Raw genomic sequence first — 21,647 nt, forward strand, 5'->3', positions numbered from 1 at the left:
AATATTTATTGAATGAATGAAAAATATCTGATTCCAGAAATTTTCCTTTTCATCATTCCCTTTTATGCATATACTGGTGACTCTGAGATGAAGGTGGTTGGCTGGACTCTTTAAAGAGGCCCTTCTATCAAAGCCCAACTTGTGGACCAACCAGAAGAGACATTTGGTCTCTTAGGGTATTAATGGTTTTCAATTCCTTTAAGCATGATGTGGGGACTCTGCTCAGGGTATACCCTGATTCTTAACCAATAGTTGCAAAATTGATCAATAAGGGTATTTGGTAGAAAGAATAGACCAGAAAAGCAGTACTACTTCTCTAACTTAAAGGCCATTGTTTGTTAGTTCAGGATTTTTTAGAATTAAATAAAAATAAATTCTAATAAGAGCCAAGTTGAAATTTTCCCATGGACATGCAACATTCATTGTTACTCAACTATCTAGATGACATTCTGTAATAATTGCTTCATTTCTGGAAAAAATATTTCTAAACAACTCAAGTATGCCAATGGCTTTTGTACAGGCCTCACTTTTGGTAATACTGAGGGAGAGAAATTATATTTTAGAGTTTAGATAAGACTCTGAATTGTTACTCTTCTAAATTATGTCTGTTAGTTCCAATTGTTCTATTCCAAGCTTTAGTTATTACCAGAAGAGAACTTTAGCTTCTGAATAACTAGAAAAAAATAAAAAGGTAGTAGTAAATACAGATAAGGCTGCCTTTAGAGTGAGCTATCAGTTAAATGTCAGTTAAATAAATGATGATACGTTAGTATGATGGAGGATCCTACTGTTATACAGACATTTAAAAGCATGAAATGTGACATGAAATGTTTATGGTACAATGTTTAAATTAAAAAGCAGGGGGAAAATAAACATTTATCATTTGATATAAATTTTTGTGGCAGGTTATTTTGTTGAGATTTTAATTCTGTATGTTCTCCTATTCCCCTACCCCTTGCCCCGATACAATCAGGTATGCAGACTCTCATATTTCTGTAAGGCAAAAAGCAAAAGCTGCTTAGAGAAACAACATAGTCTCTAGCTGTCTTTAGAAATGAGAAGGGCGGGGCGGGGGGCGAGACAGGAATGCCTTTGAAAGTCTGAAACCCAAAAGGTTGAGTGAGCAGCTAAGTCTTCCGTCTTGCTCTGTGACAGAGCCCAGGATGGTGGCAAAACCTCAAAGCAGAAGGCTGCACCTGGGTGCTGGGGTTGCCAGATTCACTCATTTGATTCCAGATTCTTGAGATCCAAGGGTGGTAAAGGAATACTGGAGTCATCAGACCAGAAGGGAAGATGGCATAAAAGGAAATCTCAGCAGTAAATCAATGTGGACAGACAACTAAATAATTCCAGGTACAGGGCGCCTGGGTGGCTCAGGTCATGATCTCAGGGTCCTGGGATGGAGCTCCCTGCTCAGCGGGGAGTCTGCTTCTCCCTCTGCCCCTCCCCCCAACTCGTGCACTCTCTTTAGCTCTCTCAAATAAATGAAAAATAAAATCTTTAAAGAGTAATAGTTTCCAGGTACTTCCACAATTATTAAGGCCCTAGAAAGTTCGTACAATCTTAGGTGGAGAGGAAATGTCAGTAACTGAGACTGACTTTCCCACCAGCATGGCAGGGTGGGAGCTTAGGACTGGATTCAGGATGATCTAAAGAAATGCAATATTTATTTCTATGGAGTGAAAGCCATACCTACAATACACGTATGCATATACAAGGTATTGCATATTATAAATATTAGAAAATATATTCTCAGGGTAATTTTCTTCCTTTCTTTAGATATATATTATTGTAAGGGGAAAAAAAATCACTAAAATTTTAACAGTGATTTTTCTCCACCTAACAAATTATAAGGGATTTTTTTTCATACTGTTTGCATTTGAAAAAGTTTAAATGTGTATTCCTTTTATTATTGGAAAAAAATTATAAAACCAACTGTAAGCTGACTTCTTTTCCTGTATATCTGAACAGGTAAAAAACAGGGAAGGGCATATATCATAATCTTAGGTTCTATTTTTCAGCTGTTTCAGACCTACCAATATTAACATTCTTAGAGGTATAATATAAGCTCAGCTTCAGGAATAGAAAACAGGCTTTTCTCACATAAAAAAAAAAAAAAGTATTGTATACCTCCTGTACCCTGTAAAAATTTAAAATATGATTGAATCAGTCAGGGTCCCAGCAGGAAAACAGATGGCACACTCAAAAGGCACAACTGAAGGGAGTGTAATCAGAATGTGGGCAGGGAAACAGCAAGAGATGATACAGTACCACTGCCAACTTGGGCCAATATGGAGGGAGGGAAGGTAATAAATACCCTGATCTCTTTCTCCCACTGCCTTCTGATCTCCTGCTAGTGCCCTCCATCAGCTGAGCTCAACCAGAAGCCAGACAGGAAAGGGACGTTGCTGAAGGAGATTTCTAGGGGCAATGGAGACCACCTAGCACAGAAACATCAAGGAGCAAGCAATCCTACAAATTTGCTATAAACATTTCCAAATTTAGGGATTAAGAGGTACAAACTTCCAGTTATAAAATAAACAAGTCACAGGGATGATGAGTACAGCATAGGGTATATATCAATAATATTGTAATAACTTCGTATGGTGGACAGGTGGTGACTACACTTACTGTCGTGAGCATTTTGTAACATACATAATTGTCAGATCGCTATGTTGTAGCTGAAACTAATATGTCAATATACTTCAATTAAAAAAAATTTGTTTTTAATAGGAAAAAAATACTTCCAAATTTAAAGATTTCTACTAGAAGGGTACTCAAAAGACAGTTTTAGAATTAATTTGGGGGTGCCTGGGTGGCTCAGTTGGTTAAGCGACTGCCTTTGGCTCAGGTCATGATCCTGGAGTCCTGGGATCAAGTCCCGCATCGGGCTCCCTGCTCATCAGGGAGTCTGCTTCTCCCTCTGACCTTCCCCCCTCTCATGCACTCTCTATCTCATTCTCTCTCTCAAATAAATAAATAAAATCTTTAAAAAAAAAAAGAATTAATCTTTAGTACTGTACAATATGTTTGGAATTATTATTACTACTGCTAAAGCACTTTTATTCATTCCTTTTTTTTTTTTAAAGATTTTATTTACTCATTTGAGACAGAGAGATACAGAGAGAGAGCATGAGCAGGGGGAGCGGCAGAGGGAGAGGGAGAAGCAGGCTTCCCGCTGAGCGGGGAGCCCGATGCGGGGCTCGATCCCAGGACCCTGGGATCATGACCTGAGCCGAAGGCAGACGCTTAACCATCTGAGCCACCCAGGCGCCCCACTCCTAACTTTTTAAACTATATTGAGCACCCAGTTTGTATGATACCATATATATGTGTGTATATATACAGCATAGGCCGTGTCTTCAGGAGCTTATGATTTAATAGATGGAGACAATATGTAAACAAACAGGTGCAATTGTTGTATGTGTGTAGCAGGATGTTAAAATGAGACTCTTTGTATTTCACTTCTGTCTGTGCCTCTAAGAAAGTAAATTATTCCCACATTCCACAGTAAAGTGGAAGGCCACCTAAAGTGGAAATTGAAAAAAAATGGGGGGGGCTGTTTTTGCAACTCTTACTTGTCTATCCACTTCTAAGTCAGAAAAAAGCTGAAGTTTAGAAGATTTTGAGAGGGTTTTCAGTGTGCAGTGTGTTGACATTGCTTTTTCCTCACCTCATGCCTAGGGAGAGAGGCTTTAATGGAACTTTGATACATGGCCCTTAACAGCCCTTAAGAGTTGAGGGTTCCGCGGGGTCACAGTGGATTAGTGTCAGGATCCTATTGAGGAAATCATTCATTCAATACTCACAGAGCACTTATTAAGTACAGGTACTATTGTAAGCTACAGGTGACTACAGCAGTGAATGAAATGTATGAAAATCCCTTGCTTTCATGGAGCCAATATCCTAGTGGAATCGGACAAGCAAAGATGGCTGGCTAATTGCAAAGATGAGTTTTGAGTTCGATCAAAATCTATACTCCCAGAGGTGTGAGGCAAAGCCATTCGGGATATCTGGATCAGATATGAGCTACTGAAGAAAGTCAAGTGGAAGAGTAGAGACTTGCACAGAAAGAAGCTTGAGGCATATAGCACAGATGCTGGCAACTGACATTGAGCTGATTGCCAGATGACATATATTTACCAAGTGCAAGCAAGAGATTGCCAGTATTTGCTCATCAGGGTAAGGTGAGGGTAGAGGTGTTTCTGAAGAATGCATAAAGTATGGGGCGCCTGGGTGGCTCAGTCATTAAGCGTCTGCCTTCGGCTCAGGTCATGATCCCAGGGTCCTGGGATCGAGCCCCGCATCAGGCTTCCTGCTCAGCAGGAGGCCTGCTTCTCCCTCTCCCACTCCCCCTGCTTGTGTTCCCTCTCTCGTTGTCTCTCTCTCTCTGTCAATTAATTAAATAAATAAAATCTTAAAAAAAAAAAGAATGCATAAAATAACAAGTGTCAGGTGTAAACACCTGTTAAGCTCAGAGAGCATCAACCCTTAATTGCAGAACTGTATTAGCCATGTTAAGAACTCTCTTGCCCTGGGGCGCCTGGGTGGCTCAGTTGGTTAAGCGACTGCCTTCAGCTCAGGTCGTGATCCTGGAGTCCCGGGATCGAGTCCCACATCGGGCTCCCTGCTCAGCAGGGGGTCTGCTTCTCCCTCTGACCCTCTTCCCTCTCGTGCTCTCTGTCTCTCATTCTCTCTCAAATAAATAAATAAAAAATCTTTAAAAAAAAAAAAAAAAAAAGAACTCTCTTGCCCTTCCCTCTGTTCCAACCTGGGAGAAGTAAGGTAACCTACTGGGTGTTGGTAATGGAAAGGGGTATTAAAAAAGAAGTCAACCATTCCCCTTTTGTCATGGCAGGCTCAAGCTGGAGGGAACAGGCTTCATTCCTAAAGATTTTATTATTATACTGAACATATTAATTGCCGCTCTGAGGCTGTTGAATTGACTAGCTAATACTGGTGATATTTGTGCCCTGTTTCATTCCAGGAGCAGGGAGGAATTAACTTCACTGGGTATGGTTTTGTTTTTGTTTTTTTAAGGAACAGAGTGTGAGGGCTCACGGGCCCTGGGGGAGTGTGGGAGGGGCCGAAGGAGAGAGAGAATCTTCAGCAGGCTCCACACTCAGCATAGAGCCCCACTCCGGGCTCAATCTCATGACTCTGAGACCATGACCCAAGCCAAAATCAAGAGGCTGATGCTCAACTGCCTGAGCCACCCAGGCACACCATCTACTGGGTGTGTTGTAATATATGGGGGAAAATAGTAAGTTATTTGCAAACTGCAGCCTATATCTCATTTGTACAATGTACCAATTACAGTTGCTAACCAGAGTAACATATTGAGACTTACATGCCCATGGGGAAAAATTTCAACTTGGCTTTTATTTAGCATTTACTTTTTATTTGATTCTAGAAAAGCCTGGTATAGGGGTGCTTGGGTGGCTCAGTCGGTTAAGCGTCTGCCTTCGGCTCAGGTCATGATCTCGGGGTTCTGGGATGGAGCCCTGTATCAGGCTCCCTGCTCAGTGGGGAGTCTCCTTCTCCCTCTGCCTCTCCCCCTACCCTGCTTGTGCTCTCTCTCTCGCCCACTCTCTCTCAAATAAATAATAAATAAAATATTTTTATAAAAAATAGGGGCGGCCTGGATGGCTCAGTCGGTTAAGCATCTGCCTTCAGTTCAGGTCATGATCCCAGGGTCCTGGGATCGAGCCCCGCACCAGGCTCCCTGCTCAGCAGGGAACCTGCTTCTCCCTCTCCCTCTGCTGCTCCCCCTGCTTGTGCTCTCTCTCTGTCAAATAAATAAAATCTTTAAAAAAATAAAACAAATAAAAAATAAAATTAAGAAGCCTGACATACATTAACCAATGAAAGAAGTAGTGCTACATTTGCTGACCCAGTCTTCTTACAAAATATCTTTACTGACCAATTTTTCAGCTCTTGGTTAAGGACCAAGATGTATCCCAAGCCAAATCCTCAAAACATGCAGAGAAGAGCTGAAAGTCATATAAAAACTTTATTAAGTACTTAGGACCTTCAGTTTTGACAAAAAGGACAACCAAATGCCCCTTCTGATGGCTCATAAGTGGAGCTTTGATAAGAGCCAATCACTGTGAATGAATAATGTATCACAAAGCCCCAGATATTTGCTTAGGAGATAATACCCAAAAGGGCAAGTTTGGGAGTAAGAGATTCATCACTCTCTCATTCAACAAATGTTTAGTGAGTGCCTATTATTATGCCAGGCTTTGTCCTAAGCACTAGAAATACCTCAGTAAATAAAAAATTCCTATCCTTGAGTATTTATGTGATTCCCTGTTACATATTTACAGTATCCCCATGCTGTACCCCCCAAATTTTAATTGAGTTAGCTTCACTGGGTTTCTTTTCTTTGCTTCCAACAGGTTCTTTCTACAAAAGTAACACAGTAACAAGTTAATGGAAGGCAACTCCTACAGATCAATGAGAAAATGACTAATAATAATAAATTGAGAAAAGGAATTAAGTGACAGTTCACTAGAGCAACATAAATTGCCAAGAAATACATGAAAAGATTTTTTTTGCTAGTAATCAAAAAATACAAATAAAAATTAAAGTTTTTTTTTTTTTCTTTTTCTGCCTATCAGCTTAGTAAAGGTAAAAAGTACTCACCCTATCCAGTGCTGGTGAAGTCATAAAGAAAGTGGAACTCTGAGGCACTGTAGAATATAAATTGATATTAACTTTTTACTTTTTTGTAATTTAGCCATATTTATCCTAATTGTAAATGCAGGTTCCCTTTGACCTGGCAATTCTGTTACTATGAATTCATCATAAGGAGGTAATCAGGAAATGTGTGTATGTATAAGAATATTCATTATAGTATTTTTATAATAGCAAAGGCTTGGAAATAATCTAATGGCTCACCCATAGTTAATTATCGTATTTCTACACAATGGAATATATGCAACTATTGAAAATAATATATATCATTACTTAATGAACATGAAAACATGGCCATAACTTTTTTGAAAAGATTTTACTTGTTTATTTATTTGAGAGAGAGAGAGCTCGCACAGGCACAAGGAGGGAAAGGGGCAGAGGGGGAGGGAAAGAGGGAGAGAATCTGAAGCAGACTCCCGAGTGTGGAGCCGATATGGGGCTCCATCTCATGACCCTGAGATCATGACCGAAGCCGAAACCAAGAGTCAGATGCTTAACCGACTGAGCCACCCAGGCGCCCCTGCCATAACTTTTTAAGTGTAGTATAAAACAGTTTAGTATGATCTTATTTGTAAAAACAATTATATATTTATTATACATATACATAAATATATATATATATATATATTTTTTTTTTAAGTAGGCTCCATGCCCAGTGTGGAGCCCAACGTGGGGCTTGAACTCACAACCCTGAGATCAAGACCTGAGCTGAGATCAAGAGTCAGATAACAAGACGGAGCCACCCAGGTGCCCCCATTATACATATTTTTGAAGCAAGTGAATATATACATATGTAGAAAAGAATAGGTCAAAATGTTTATGTACTATATGAAAAATTTTAAATGAGTAGTTACTTAATCATTCAACATTCACTAAACAATATTTATTAAGCACTTAGTATGTGTTAGGCATTATGCTGAGTGCTAGAGAAACAAAGGAGAACAATCTGTTAATTTAAACCTGTTAATTTAATCCACTAAATTAACAGTGATTTTTTAAAATGACAACAACCAGCATTGGTGAATTTGAGGAGGAGGAGACCCTCATATATTATTGTGAAGAGCGCCAAATCCGAACCACTAGACCACCAGGGAGGTTTCATGTAATATTGTGCAGAGTATAAACTGGTAAAACATTTCTGGAGGGCAACTTAGAACTTTCTATTAAAAGTTTTAGAAAAATCCATTTCATTTGACCCTACAATTCCATTTGTAGGAATTTATTCTAAAGAAAGGAGTATAGCCTGCTTCTCCCCCTGCCTGCCACTCCCCCTGCTTGTGCTCTCTCTCTGACAAATAAATAAAATCTAAAAAAAAAAGGGGGGGAGTATAAAAATATCTATCAAGCAGCTCATAAATGAGTGGGTGAGTAGGGGGGAATCTAAATATTAAACAATGCGGACTTGTGTAAATAAAACATCGTACATTCATAACGCAGAATACTAGAAAGTCGTATTTAACCTAAAAATGTTTAACAGGGAAAAAAAGACCAAAATATAAAAGTGAAAGGTTTAAAAAGAGTGTGATACTAAATTGCTCTGAACTTGAGCAAATCACTTAAGTGATCTGAGTCTGTTACTTCATCTGCAAAGTTTAGATCATTAAGGATCCTTTCAATTCGTACCTTACCTGAGCCTAGGTACTTATCTTTTATGCTTTATAAAGAAGGTAAGTCACCACTGGCGCAAAGTAGATGTTACTGTACTAAAGTCTTTCATCTGGGGATTTACCAAAAGTTCTCAACAGAGAAAATATGTGTTTCAGAAGTAAATCCCCAGTTTTTTTTTCAGGGTCTAATCTACCAGATTAAAAAATTACATTAAAAAAAAAACACATAAAAACCAAGCATCATGCTTGGTTTTGAGACCACAGAAAGACATTACTGCCCTCATGGAGTTCAAAGTCTTGTAGAGGAAACCAATAATGATAAAGAGTGATCAATGGCAACAGAGCCTTGAGAAATGTTTTCTCCAGGAAATAGAGAAAAGGACTCCAAAGGAGAAAGAAACGCATGTACACAGACAACATACTTGACGAAGAGTGTGGCTGACACATACAAACAGACCATTATTTTGTGGCCTTTCTTACAGCCTCGCGCTTCTCCCAGTCAGACAACACCCCAAATCTCTGTGGACCCTGAACGAGAGATGTCCAGCGGCACACTGGATCACCTGGAGTCGCAGGCGTCGTCTCGATCGATTTCAGGTGTATCGGCCGGGCGGGTGAGGAACTGGCGGGAATCTGCAACACACAGCTAATAACCACTGAGAATCCAAGAAGGGCGATTTTGTAGAGGCCGCCCCGCAGCTCTCAGCTGCCGCAGGCACTCCTAGCCCAAGATTTCCCGCCAATCTCAACTCCTCCTTCTTCCTAGGCCCCGCCCACTTTGGAGGGGCTGCGAGCTTTGAGGGCGGGGAAGCGTTGGGTGTCTATCGATATCTCTGGGATAGACTGCCCTGCCCTGCGCCGCCTCCGTCAAAATCCCGAAGGCTTCTCTGTAGATCGCCGAGTGGTAGTTTCGGCAACTTTCCTGAACCCGCACCTCTGCAGGAGGCCGCAGCCGGACCCGCGCCGGAACCATGGTGCGTTGGATTTTGAGCGCCGGCAGGGTTGGGGGTGAGGTCCGCCGGCGAGGGGATGGCGAGCCGCTCCTCCTGTCATCCTCAGAGCGGCCCGGGGCCACGGGGTATGGGAACCTCCGCCAACGGGAGGGTTCCAGCAGTGATTCAGCATCTCCGGCCTGGCCGGGAGAGGGGCGGTGGGTACTCGGTGCGACCATTCTCCGGGGTTCGTTTCGCTTTCTGGCGGGCCTGGGACGCTACTTCCTCGGTCAGCTGTCTGAGTTCGCTCCTCCAGTTCCTTCAGTGGTGTGGTTCTGAGCGGCCCAGAGTGGCCCCTCGTGCTCTGTGTGGGAGGGAGGAGGAAATAGGGACTTGACTTCTCGGTTTCACTGTAATGCTAGTACAGACTTGATCCCAGGGTTTGGGTTCCAGGACAGCGTCCATTTTACTTGTGGGTTCATCTGATTTCTCTCTCCCAAAGAGCTTGATCAGAAAGGGTTCTTTTCCCGGCGCCCGGATGGCTCAGTCAGTTAAGCGTCTGCCTTTGGCTCTGGTCATGATCCCAGGGTCCTGGGATCAAGCCTCCTGTCGGATTCCCTGACCCTCAGGGAGTCTGCTTCTCTCCCTCTCGCTCCCTCCCCGTCCCCCCGGCTGTTGTGCTCTCTCTCTCTCTCAAATAAATAAATAAAATCTTAAAAAAAAGGGAGGGGTTCTTTTCAATCACTTTGTCCACTCACCTATTTTTACGGATGAATAAACGGAGGCTGAGAGAAGTGGTGATATCACGGTTACCACCTAGGCTCAGGGCTTCCAGCCTATCTGCCATTCCAGCACTCAACTTTCTCACTCTCCCCTCCGTCCCCCGATTATTCTCCCAAGATTCGGCTAGTAGACTTGTTTTAATATCCTTATTAAAGCAGTAATGGTTCTGATGCTGTAGCTATTTGTGTCAGTGTCTAACTTCCTGAGAATATTCTTGTGTTTATTCATTCAATATGAATGTTTATATGTTCAAGGCACTGTTTTAAGTGCAGTAAGGGTTCAAAGATAAATTTGCCATATCCCTAATCATAAAGTAGAAGGGGACGTGTGGATAAAGAACCGGTGGGAGTATATGTTGGAATTTTGGGAGAAAAGATGGAGAAGACTTAAACAGGTAGACATATGAGCTAGTTTAAAGAAAAAGAGGGAAGAGCATAAGCAGGGAAGGGAAGGAAAGTTGACACTATGAGCTTTAGTAATTGAACCCAAAGGGAGTGCTACGGTAGAATTGAAAGTTGGGAAGTTAGGTCCCATCTAGATCTGCTCCTCCCTTCTAGCTCATGTTTGCAACTGAGTAATCTTCCAATGAGGTTGTATTAACAGCACATGTTAATGTTGAATCTAAACAGATGGGAGAACATTTTTTAATGATAGAGCTTATTAAAAATTGGAATTTGTAATGTTCTTAAATCAATAGGTGTTTTTTCTTTTGTTTTCAGTTTCGCAACCAGTATGACAATGATGTCACTGTTTGGAGCCCTCAGGTAAAAATGTTTTATACTTGTGAAGTGGCTTTAGAGGGTCACCTAGCTAGCTCACTGTTAGAGCATGCAATTCTTGATCTTGGGGTGGTGAGTTTGAGCCCCACTTTGTGTGTGGAGCCTACTTAAGAAAGAAAGAAAGGAACTCATGAAATTGTAGGCTGTGAGAAAATGGAATATAATCATTTTAGACGTTCCTGGAACCTAAATTTATCATTAAAGTAAGTTTTCTAATTTAAAAGAAAAATCATTTGAGATTTAACTATATTCACCTGAGATTTGGGAATACTAGATCAATTTTAAATATATAAAATGGTCTTGTAAGATGACTCTAAGATGTGTTGTTGTTTTCTCTTTAGGGCAGGATTCATCAAATTGAGTATGCAATGGAAGCTGTCAAGCAAGGTTCAGCCACAGTTGGTCTGAAATCAAAAACCCATGCAGTGTTGGTTGCATTGAAGGTGAGTGAGGTAGTAAATAAATCTTCCTCATGTAGAAAATGGTACTAACAAATGTAAGTTTCACTGTACAAATAATAAAATTATAAATGTGTTTTTATGTTTTATAATGTCTCTGTTTAGAGAGCACAGTCAGAGCTTGCAGCTCATCAGAAAAAAATTCTCCATGTTGACAACCATATTGGTATCTCAATTGCGGGACTTACTGCTGATGCTAGACTGTTATGGTGAGTATGATCATGAAAAACAAAAGAAACATCCCTTTTGATTCATCCAGCTAAGATATTTGAGGAAGTTGTCTGGCAGAGTTTCTAAGTTCAGATTGTGATACCTTAGTGGATTTGGGCTCAGTTACTAAGTACTCCATTTCTTGATCCCTATAGTAGTAACTACTAGAATTAACCATGTTAAGAGTAAAGCTTTAGAGAAGTCACCAAATAATGTGATACTTGTTAACTCAGGGTATATTGTTTGAGACAATGTTATGTCTAAGAAGAGCTTGACACTTTTGTCTGGTTTCTAATGATCGGGGGAACTACCCTTCCTTTCTTTAATATGCCAGTATTTATTAGACATATATTTTTTGTGAAGCTCAATACTGGATACCGCATGGTACACAAGGGTGAGTCAGATATGCATCGCGTCTTTTAGGAACTTAAAATCTAGTAGTATATCTATAATACCAGGTAGATTTCTGTGAGAGTCCAGGGGAGATAGAGATTATTTCTAGTTGAGAGGTGTTGTATAAATGAAGAGCTGGGGTTTGAAGTCATGCAGATTGAGTTTCGTTCTCACCTTTACCACTTAGTATTTGAGATGAGGCTGGTTACTTAAACCATCGATTCTTTTTTTTTTTTCCATCAATTCTTTTAGTATTTTATTTTTCAAGGTTATTGTTTAAGAGCCTAACATGTAGAGCATTTAACACAGTGCCTTTCAGGTAATATATGAATGTGTGTTGGGAGATCAAAGGTAGTTAGCCGAAACTAATTTCTTAAGCCTGTGATTTAATTAGGGAAGAAAGAATATAAGCATTAAGGGTAAATAGTAGTGCTACTGTTTTAAGTTTTCAGGTTACCCAGCAAGCTCCCTGCTCTCTTGGGTTGGCGATACAGTGAGAGCATTATTGGTTTCTGAAAGCTCTTGAAAATGTAAAATATGTTGCATGGTTAAACATTTTATTTAACCCAATCTATCCAAAATATTGCCATGTCAACATGTAATCAAGATAAAAACCTGATTAATGAGCTCTTTTTCATTGGTTTTTGTACTGAGTCTTTGAAATTTCATGTGTATTTTGCACTTACAGTACTTCTTAATTCAGACTAGCCACTTTTGAAGTGCTGAATAGTCACATATAACCAGTACCTGCCATGTTGAGCAGTGCAGTTTAGATAGCCTTGGGAAATGGACTTCAAAGTACTGAGCAAATAGCATGGTTCCCGCAGTCAACATTGGATTCTCAGATGTGACATACACATAAACTGGACAAAGCAACATGGAAGGAAAGGTGCATATCCATTTCTTGCTGTTTATCCTCTTGTCTTTAATAGTTAGGCATGAATTCCCTTTTCCCCAGGGTTACATTTGCTTGAATCTTGCCAGTGTTAACAGTGAGGCTCAACAGTCTAGTGTCCAACATCTCCTCTAGAGTGCTGCTTATGGGTAGAAGCACTGTTGGCAAGAACATGTAGCAGTGCCCTAGTACAGGTTCTATTTCTTGCAGTTGCTCTATTGGGGAAATTTCAGCTGGTTCAAGACCTAGAATTAAGACAATCTTGGGACAGTGGGAAGGGTAAGGAAAGAGAGCTTGCTCTTTTTCTCTTGCTCAGCCTTCTCTGTTCTCTAAAGTGCTCAGAGACCAAGTTTATCTAGAGCTAAGGAATATTTTAATCTTTTTTTTAAAAACCTCAGGTGGCCCAAGAGTTTGGTATAAATATGCATCCTTGTGGCATGTCTTTCTCATTCCCTTGTGTGGATGTAATCCATGTGAAGAAAGCAAAAAGAAATGAAATTACTTTATTTAGATTGAAATAACTCTGATATGAAATAACTAATTTTCCTTGTTTCTTTTTTAGTAATTTTATGCGCCAAGAGTGTTTGGATTCCAGATTTGTATTTGACAGACCTCTTCCTGTGTCTCGTCTTGTATCTCTCATTGGAAGCAGTATCCTTTTTTTGTAGCATTTATGGATGTGAACTTTAGATAGAGTTTTGATACTTAAGCATTATGTTAATTATTGGGCATATAATATATAGCATAGGTAAGATTTTGAAAACTTTAAGTTTAGTTACTTTTCAATAACAGAATGTTTAAAATTTAGAAGGAGAATTGTGGGACGTTTTGCCATGGAAAAATGTGTTCTAAATAAGGAATTGGGGGGTGCCTGGGTGGCTCAGTTGGTTGGGCAACTGCCTTCGGCTCGGGTCATGATCCCGGAGTCCTGGGATCGAGTCCTCCTTCGGGCTCCTGGCTCAGCAGGGAGCCTGTTTCTCCCTCTGACCCTCTCCCATCTCATGCTGTTTCTCTCTCTCTCTCTCTTTCAGATAAATAAATAAATACATAAAATCTCTAAATAAGGAATTGGGTTGCTCTTTCGTCAGCCCTTTTCCAGACCCAGATAAGCCCAATTTGAGGAAAACCATTCAAGTCTCATTTTTAGAGAAGATTTTTAAAGTTTTTTATTGGTGGTTCTAGATGTCCTTCAAAATTATTGACCCCTTATAGCCAAAACAGATGAGGTTCTCTACGTGAGAAGAGATCATTTTGCTAGCGCTTATTCTTGAGTTTGGTGGATAGTCCTAACATTTTTTAATACTAGGACAAAAGAAATACTTCTCTTTTATTTTCTTCTTGCTGTGGTGGATTATGCAGTGACTAAAAAAAAAACAGAGCTCTTTGTCAATAGTGCTTAATTTGAAAATAAAGGTAGTACTTTATTCCTTGTTTGAACAGTTTCTTTAACTAGTTTAAGAGACCCAGATACCAACACAACGATATGGCCGGAGACCATATGGTGTTGGGCTGCTTATTGCTGGTTATGATGTAAGTTCATAGAATTGTTATATTTTAATGATTTTTTAAAAACTGACTAGAAATTATATAGTGTATATATATTCTATTTGTAGGATATGGGCCCTCACATTTTCCAAACCTGTCCATCTGCCAACTATTTTGACTGTAGAGCCATGTCCATTGGAGCCCGTTCTCAATCAGCTCGTACTTACTTGGAGAGACATATGTCTGGGTTTATGGAGTGTAAGTGATTTTTTTTGGTCCCCTCCAGTCTTTATATAGTGAATAAATAGTATCCTAAATGAAGAAAACTATCAGCTTTACAGAAAGAGTTTTTTGTTTTATTTTGTTTTTAAATAAGCCCATGGAGTGTTCATTATTTCTGTTATGCATATGGTTATTACCCCATCTAGCCATCACAGTAGTTTCGATCACTAGTAGACCTTTGTCAAAATACAAATACGAAAATACAAATGTCCTCAACTTTGAAAACTCTTGGTTCAGTTGGTCTGAAGTGTGCCCCAGCCAGAGTTGAGAACCACTTGGTTACCAATTATAAGTTCTGTTACCAACTTTTAGTTCTCTGTGATTCTCATCTTATTTTTAGCCACACAGACATTTCTACATTAAGTAGTCCATAAACAAGTAAAAAATTAATGTACCTATGGGAAAGAAAGGTAAAAATGTTGATGTAAGATGTGATCATAGGATAGGTTTTCAAGCGCTTTGCTTATGCAAGGGTCTTAGATTAACACATGCTTTTTGGACATCTCTTGAGGTGACCATGTGGTTGTTTCCCCTTCATTCTATTGTGGTGTATTGCATTATTTGACTTTTGAATGTTAAACCAGCTTTGCATTCCTAGGATAAATCACTCTTGCTCATGCTTTATAATACAGACTATATATATATATACACATACATACATATGTTTATGTAAACATAAATGTTGCTGGATTCATTTTGCTGGTATTTTGTTGAGGTTTTTTGTGTCTGTATTTATAAGGGTTATTGATCTGTAGTTTTATTTTCTTGTGATATCTTTGTCTAGTTTTGTTACCAGGTTAATACTGGCCACATAGAAAGAGTTGGAGACTTTGTTTATAAAGAGCAAATACCTTCCATAGAACACATCCTACAAAACTTTGTGCTGTGTCATTTGTGAATCAGGATTCTCATTTAATTTAGCATAAAAAGGTCAAATTTAGTAACAAAAATCATGTTCTCTTATTAAATAAAATAATAGTGATGTTATTATTATTAGATTATATGGCTAAACATGTAAATTTTGGCTGTTTTTTTTGTGATATATTTAGTATGTGACTGAAACCATAATTTCAGACTACAGACCTGACAAAAGCCACCTAGCATGAAGATGAAATTAAGAAATAATTGTTGATTTATTATATAGGCAATTTGAATGAACTGGTTAAACATGGTCTGCGTGCCTTACGAGAGACGCTTCCTGCAGAACAGGACCTAACTACAAAGGTAGATATCATATTTTTCAATTTGAGATTTAAAATTACAGGTCAATCATTTATTTCATAAATATAATAGAGGAGTATATACTTAACAGTTCTTTAATTTGGGAGATGGTTGCCTTGGTTTATTCTTTCTCTTTAAGCTATTCACTAAATGATCTGATTTTGAAATAATTTTCAAACATTTCTTTTTGGAATAAAGCAATAAAACCAATAAGTCTTAGGTGCAATGTCCTTCAGTTTCTTCAGCAGGTAGGAATATCTTCGTATTATTAACTCAGTTAACAAATATATAATATTGAGCACCTACCATATGTAGGCACTAGACATTGAGAATATAATAAACATGGCAAACATCTTGGCCTTCATGGAACATACATCCAAGTCGGGGAGATAGACAATATACCCATAAGTGAATTATATAATATTATTAGAAAATGATAAATACTACAGAAAAAATAGGTTAAGAGGAGAAAGGAGGACCATCTGGGTATAGGAAGGGGGTTTGGTGAGGGAAATTTAAAATAGGGTGGTCAAGGATGGCTTCACTAAGAAAGTGAAATTTGAGGGAAGTATCTAAAGGAGGTGAGTGAGTGAGTGATTCAGATGTCTGGAGGAAGATCATTCCAGGAATACAAGTATAAGGGCCTTGAGTCCAGAATATTAATTGAGGCAAGAAGGCCAGGAGTGTTGGAGGCAATGATCAAGAGGAAGAGAAGGAATAAAGTCAGATAATGGAGACCAGATCATGTATAAACCATTGCAGGTACTTTGGATTTACTGAGTGGATTATTAGAGTTTGAACAGAAGAATACTTGATTTGATTTAGGTTTCAAAAGAGTTATTCTGGTCACCATTCTGAAAATAGATTGTAGTGGGCAACATGGGTGAAAATAGTTTTAAAACTTACGGTAATACAGATGAGAAATTGTGGTGCAGTAAAGGAGCTTGGAGTTGGAGATGGGGATAAGTGGTTCAGTTTTGGGTATGTTTTAAAATTAGAGCTAAAAATTTGCTAGTGAATTGGTTGTGAGGGTGTAAAAACAACAAAAAAAGTTGTTTTCAAGATTTTGGGCTTGATTAGAGGAAGGAGAGATTTATGGTTTACTAAGCTGGATAAGACAGTGGAAGGAACATGTCTTGGGGTAGGAGTTGTGGAGAAAGATCAGGCAGTTAGCTTAGGACTTATAAAACTTGAAATGCCTGCTGTCCGTTGGTGATATAGAATAAGCAGATATTGGGGCATCTGGCTGGCTCAGTCAGTAGAGCATGCGGCTCTTGATCTCGGGGTCATGAGTTCAAGCCCCATGTTGGGCGTAAAGCTTACTTAAAAAAAAAAAAATGTAAACAGCCATCAAATGTGTATGCCCTGGAGTTTGGTGGAGAATGGTCTAGCTAGGCTTAACAAATTTTGGAGTCTTTATGTAGAAATGGCACTTACAGATTGGACTGGATGAAACCACTAAAGGAGTTGAATAGTTTCACAAGAAGTTTGAGGCCTGGGCAAGGGGCACTCTAACCTTTAGAGATTGGAAGGTGAGTATCAGCAAAAAGGGACTTAGAAAGATGACCAGGGAGGTAGGAGGAAAACTTGGAAAGTGAGACATTCTTGAAAACAAATGAAGAAACTATTTCAAGGAGGAGGGAATGAATAATTGCTAATAGATCAAGGAAGGTGTGGAATGAGAATTAACCATTAGATTAGCAATGATGGGGACTTGACTAGACAATTTCATTGGAGTGGTGAGCCCAAAGCCTGAAAGGAATGGAATCAGGAGAGAATGGGAGAAGAGGAATTGGAGGCAGCTTTATGGAGATTTTCTCCTGCAGGTTCAGAGAAATGGGGTGCTGGCTGGAAGAGAATGTAGTGAGGGTTTTTTGTTGTTTTGGTTTTTTAAGATGGGAGAAATTACAGCACGTCTGTTGCATGGTTTTAAGAATAATCCAGTGTAAAGGAAAACATTTACATAGGATAAATATAAGAAAAACTGCTGGACCAATGTCCTTAAACAGTACACAGGTGGAAAGGTAGACCTTAGAGAGGAAATTGGATCATTCATTCACACTAACGGGAAGGGAGAGAAACTAGGGACATAGATACAGGAAACAGTAGTTACTATGGGAGCTTGTGAACATTCTCTTCTAATTGCTTCTGTTTTCTCAGTGAAATAAGAAGCAAGAAGAATGGAAAATGCTAGAAAGATGTCCAGGAGAAGAGGAGATTGGATGATCTAGGGACCTGTATAGTACAATGCAGGAACCACTATGGGCCTCCTTGTGGTTAATGATCATTAACTAAAGTGAGATCAGTCAGCATTTTGTAAATCCATTTTATTAATGGATTGGATAATTATTATTTAATATGTATGTGAAGAATTTACAGTCTGTGTAATCTTTTAAAAATAATTTTTCCTATCCTAAAAATAATTTTTTTTTCCAACAAAATCAGGAATGTACATTATTTTTATTTGTTTAAAGTACCCATAGGGGCGCCTGGGTGGCTCCGTCAGTCAAGCATCTGACTCTTGATTTTGGCTCAGGTCATGATGAGATCGAGCCCGCATCAGGCTCCATGCTGAGTGTGGAACCTGCTTAAGATTCTCTCTCTCCTTTCTCCCTCCCTGCCCCCCAAAAATAAATAAAGTACCCATAATGCCATCACTCCAAGATGACTGTCTTTTAAATTTTGGATTTACAGTTACCTGTTGACATTTATAATTTGGAAGAGTTTGCTCAGCTGTTTGGCTTTCTGATTTCATATTTTTACTGAATCATGGAGAATGATTGAGAGAAGGCCTGTATATTCTTACGCCTCAAATTTCCACTAAAATTTTAATTTTACAGGAGCCTTTTTTACACTGGTTAGCATTCACTGAGCATTTTAAGAATTGCTCTTTAATTTTAACATGTAGAAAATAGTTCCAAGACCCCACCAAATTAACATTTTAGAACCTAAAACTTACTCTCTTTCCTTGTTAAGAACCATCATGTCTTAACTTACATGAGAAACAAACCTGATTATTTCTTTGGAGTTAGTCTTACTTCCCAGTTAAGTTGCTTGCTTCAGTAACATTGGTCTGCAATACATTTCCATTATGAACCAAGTTACAAATTTCTAGGTGGCATAGATCTTTGGCATTACTCATGATTAGCAAAAGTGAATATTAAATCTGCAAGTTATGAGGATGTGCTAGTTTTCTTCTTCCTTTTTTCTCTATACTTAAGTATTTTTTAGTCTTATTAAGTGCTATATAAACTTTTATTCTGCATTTTTCACCCAACATTTAATCAAAAGCATTTTTCCAACATAAAATTCTCTTGATTTTGAATTTCCCCCCCCCCAGAATGTTTCCATTGGAATTGTTGGTAAAGACTTGGAGTTTACGATTTATGATGATGATGATGTATCTCCATTCCTGGAAGGTCTTGAAGAAAGACCACAGAGAAAGGCACAGGTATATAATAATCATAATACCAGAGGCTTTAGTTCTATCATAAACTACTGTTCCTACCACAATTGTTTAGTAGGCTCGCAGTTCAAATGGCAGTAGGAAAACTTAGAACTGAATAATGTAAAATACTGAGGGGGCAGTGATCTCCATAAACAACAAGGGTTGATGATTTGGTTATCTGTTGCTATTTTTCACTATTAAGTCATTCTTTTGCTGGTCTCATTTAGGATCTCTTGTAGTCTGTTGAAGCAGTGGGACTGGAACATCCAAGATGGCTTTATTCACAGTCTTCTTTATTCATATTCTCTAGGTATATCCTAGAGGGACAGCTAGAAGGCTGGGACCTCTGCTAAGATGGCTGGACTACTGTCCATGTAATCTCAGAGCCTCTCTTTACCAGGGTCTCCTTATCAGGGTAGCAGCTCAGAGCTTGCAGAAGTTCAAAAGCTCAAAAGTGGAAGCTGCTAGACATTCTTAAAGGCTGAGGCTCAGGAGTGGCACAGCATCAGTTTTGCTCATTCTGTTGGTGAAAGGAAATCATAAGGCCAGCCAAGAGTCTGTAGGAAAGGGGACTGAAAGAAAGTTCATTGGGGACCCTTTGGAAACTAAATTGGCCCTTTACAAATATTGAGAAAAGGATCAGGAAGTATTGGGAAATCTCAGATTAAATACTGGTCTGTTTTGTTGTGTATTTAGAATACACAGTTGCTATTTATAGATACTTATTTGATAGCTGTGTAATTGAAAATAAAGTGTCCTGGAGAGAAATATTTTCTATAATGTGAGTTTTTTTTCAACTTGGAGAGGATATTGTTGGTACTATTTGAAGGAGTAGGATTTGCATTATTTAAACTGTTGTTGATAAGAACCAGCACTGTTGCTGTGAGTTCCACACAGCTGATTTGTTTGGTCATGTTTTCTCTGTGTTTATTAGTGCTAAAGAGGATGAGAATGTCGAAAATGTACTGATTATATTCTAAGGCTAGTACTGATCCTTTATTCCTGAACAAGACAAAGTATGATAAAATGCTGGAATTGTTCAATGATGCTTAGGTTTTCAGACCTCTAAAATTATTTATGTTTTAAAAAAACAAAACACCTTTGTTCAGAAATTTTAACAGGACAATGAACTAAAATTGAGTATCCAAAATGTCTCCTAACCCCTTTTTCTTGTAAATTCTTTTATAATAATTGTGATTAGAAGTATATATTGGTCAAGTGTTTTTTTTTTTTTAACCTGTTTTCTTTTTTCTTCCTCTTACAGCCTGCTCAGCCTGCTGATGAACCTGCAGAAAAGGCTGATGAACCGATGGAACATTAAGTTACAAGCCAGTCTGTATGTTTATTATCAAATCTGTAAGAATGTAGGAACATGTACTGATGACAATAATCTGTACGTAGGAATCAGTCCAGATGTGTTTTTCCCTAGCAACTTGTCTGAAACCATATAATGGTGTGCATTTTTCTTTGAGAGGGTCTATATAATCATTTTCTAGAAAGTATAGGTATCTGTACTGATGTTTTTATATGAAGAACATAGTGTCTTTGTGGTTTTAAAGACAACTGTGAAATAAAATTGTTTCACCTGCCTGTGTATTGGGTTTTTGTTTGTTTTTTAAGTAGCTTCAACTATAAATAGTAATGAGATTACAACTGGTCATCTGCCATGTTTGACAAATTAATTTGCCTTATGTTTAGTGAGGGGGGGAAATAGTACCTCTTATCTGTCACAGCCTTATACCAATTCCCTATGTATGGACTGGCTACATGAGAATCCATGGAGATTTGGTTCAGAATACAAATTGCTGGGTTCAACCCTGGAGATCTTACTAAAATGTAAGAAACCACCAGTTCCCAGCCACCATAGTAGCAAGGTTTTTAAATGGTTTTTCTTTACAACCAGCAGATGGCAGTAGTGATAGCTCTGGTCTCAGTGTAGGGAGCTTTTGCAAAAATAACAAAAGGGAAGTTTTAATCCCAAACCATCATTTCCTCTTATCATGCCCAGCCCCACTCTGGCGTAATCTTTAGACTGCCTTCCATTATTTTTGTGAGCAGTGTATGCAGATACTGCAGAACAATTTTTATCTTAGGCCATGCAAAATGAAATTTGAGGAAATCTGATTTACAAAACACTCCAAAAATTTTGCTGCTAAGAAACCTTGAGTTTTTTATTTCCTGAGATTCCTATCTTTCTAGAGAGGAGCAGTTCATTTGTAGATAGGGAACTTGGATTTTAGATCTAATTCTACTAATTAGTTGCCGTTTGGAGAATTATTGTGAAGGTTAAATGGGAGAATTTATGTGGAAACACCTTGTACACTCTAAAATTCATAAAATGTTAGTTTTTTTCCCCAAATTGTCCAAAAATTTGTGTTTTTTTAAGATTTTATTTTTGGGGTGCCTGGGTGGCTCAGTCGGTTAAGCGTCTGCCTTTGGCTCAGGTCGTGGTCCC

The 21,647-nt window shown here is 38.8% G+C and overlaps 1 protein-coding gene across 2 annotated transcripts; it reads left to right on the forward strand.

The window, feature by feature from the left end:
* Positions 1–9,172: 9,172 nt before the first annotated feature.
* Positions 9,173–20,788, forward strand: PSMA1 (proteasome 20S subunit alpha 1). 2 transcript variants are annotated; one of them, XM_032427352.1, is made up of 10 exons: positions 9,173–9,280; positions 10,741–10,785; positions 11,142–11,243; positions 11,364–11,467; positions 13,319–13,407; positions 14,216–14,286; positions 14,370–14,499; positions 15,668–15,747; positions 19,085–19,195; positions 20,457–20,788. In XM_032427352.1, exons 1-10 carry the CDS (start codon positions 9,278–9,280, stop codon positions 20,511–20,513), a joined length of 792 nt encoding a protein of 263 aa, XP_032283243.1. In that variant the 5' UTR covers positions 9,173–9,277; the 3' UTR covers positions 20,514–20,788. The 2 variants fall into 2 exon arrangements, with proteins under 2 accessions (XP_032283243.1, XP_032283244.1); XM_032427353.1 differs by lacking the exon at positions 19,085–19,195.
* The last annotated feature ends 859 nt before the right edge of the window (positions 20,789–21,647 follow it).

The sequence above is a fragment of the Phoca vitulina genome, unplaced genomic scaffold (assembly GCF_004348235.1).
Source record: "Phoca vitulina isolate PV1807 unplaced genomic scaffold, GSC_HSeal_1.0 scaffold36, whole genome shotgun sequence".
Classification (NCBI taxonomy): domain Eukaryota; kingdom Metazoa; phylum Chordata; class Mammalia; order Carnivora; family Phocidae; genus Phoca; species Phoca vitulina.

Bases quoted from the DNA above. Each gene is read 5' to 3' on its own strand.
- PSMA1 (XM_032427352.1), top strand. The intron at 10,786-11,141 runs GTAAAAATGTTT...TTTTCTCTTTAG, and splicing joins TCACTGTTTGGAGCCCTCAG to GGCAGGATTCATCAAATTGA. The intron at 14,287-14,369 runs GTAAGTTCATAG...TTCTATTTGTAG, and splicing joins TGCTTATTGCTGGTTATGAT to GATATGGGCCCTCACATTTT.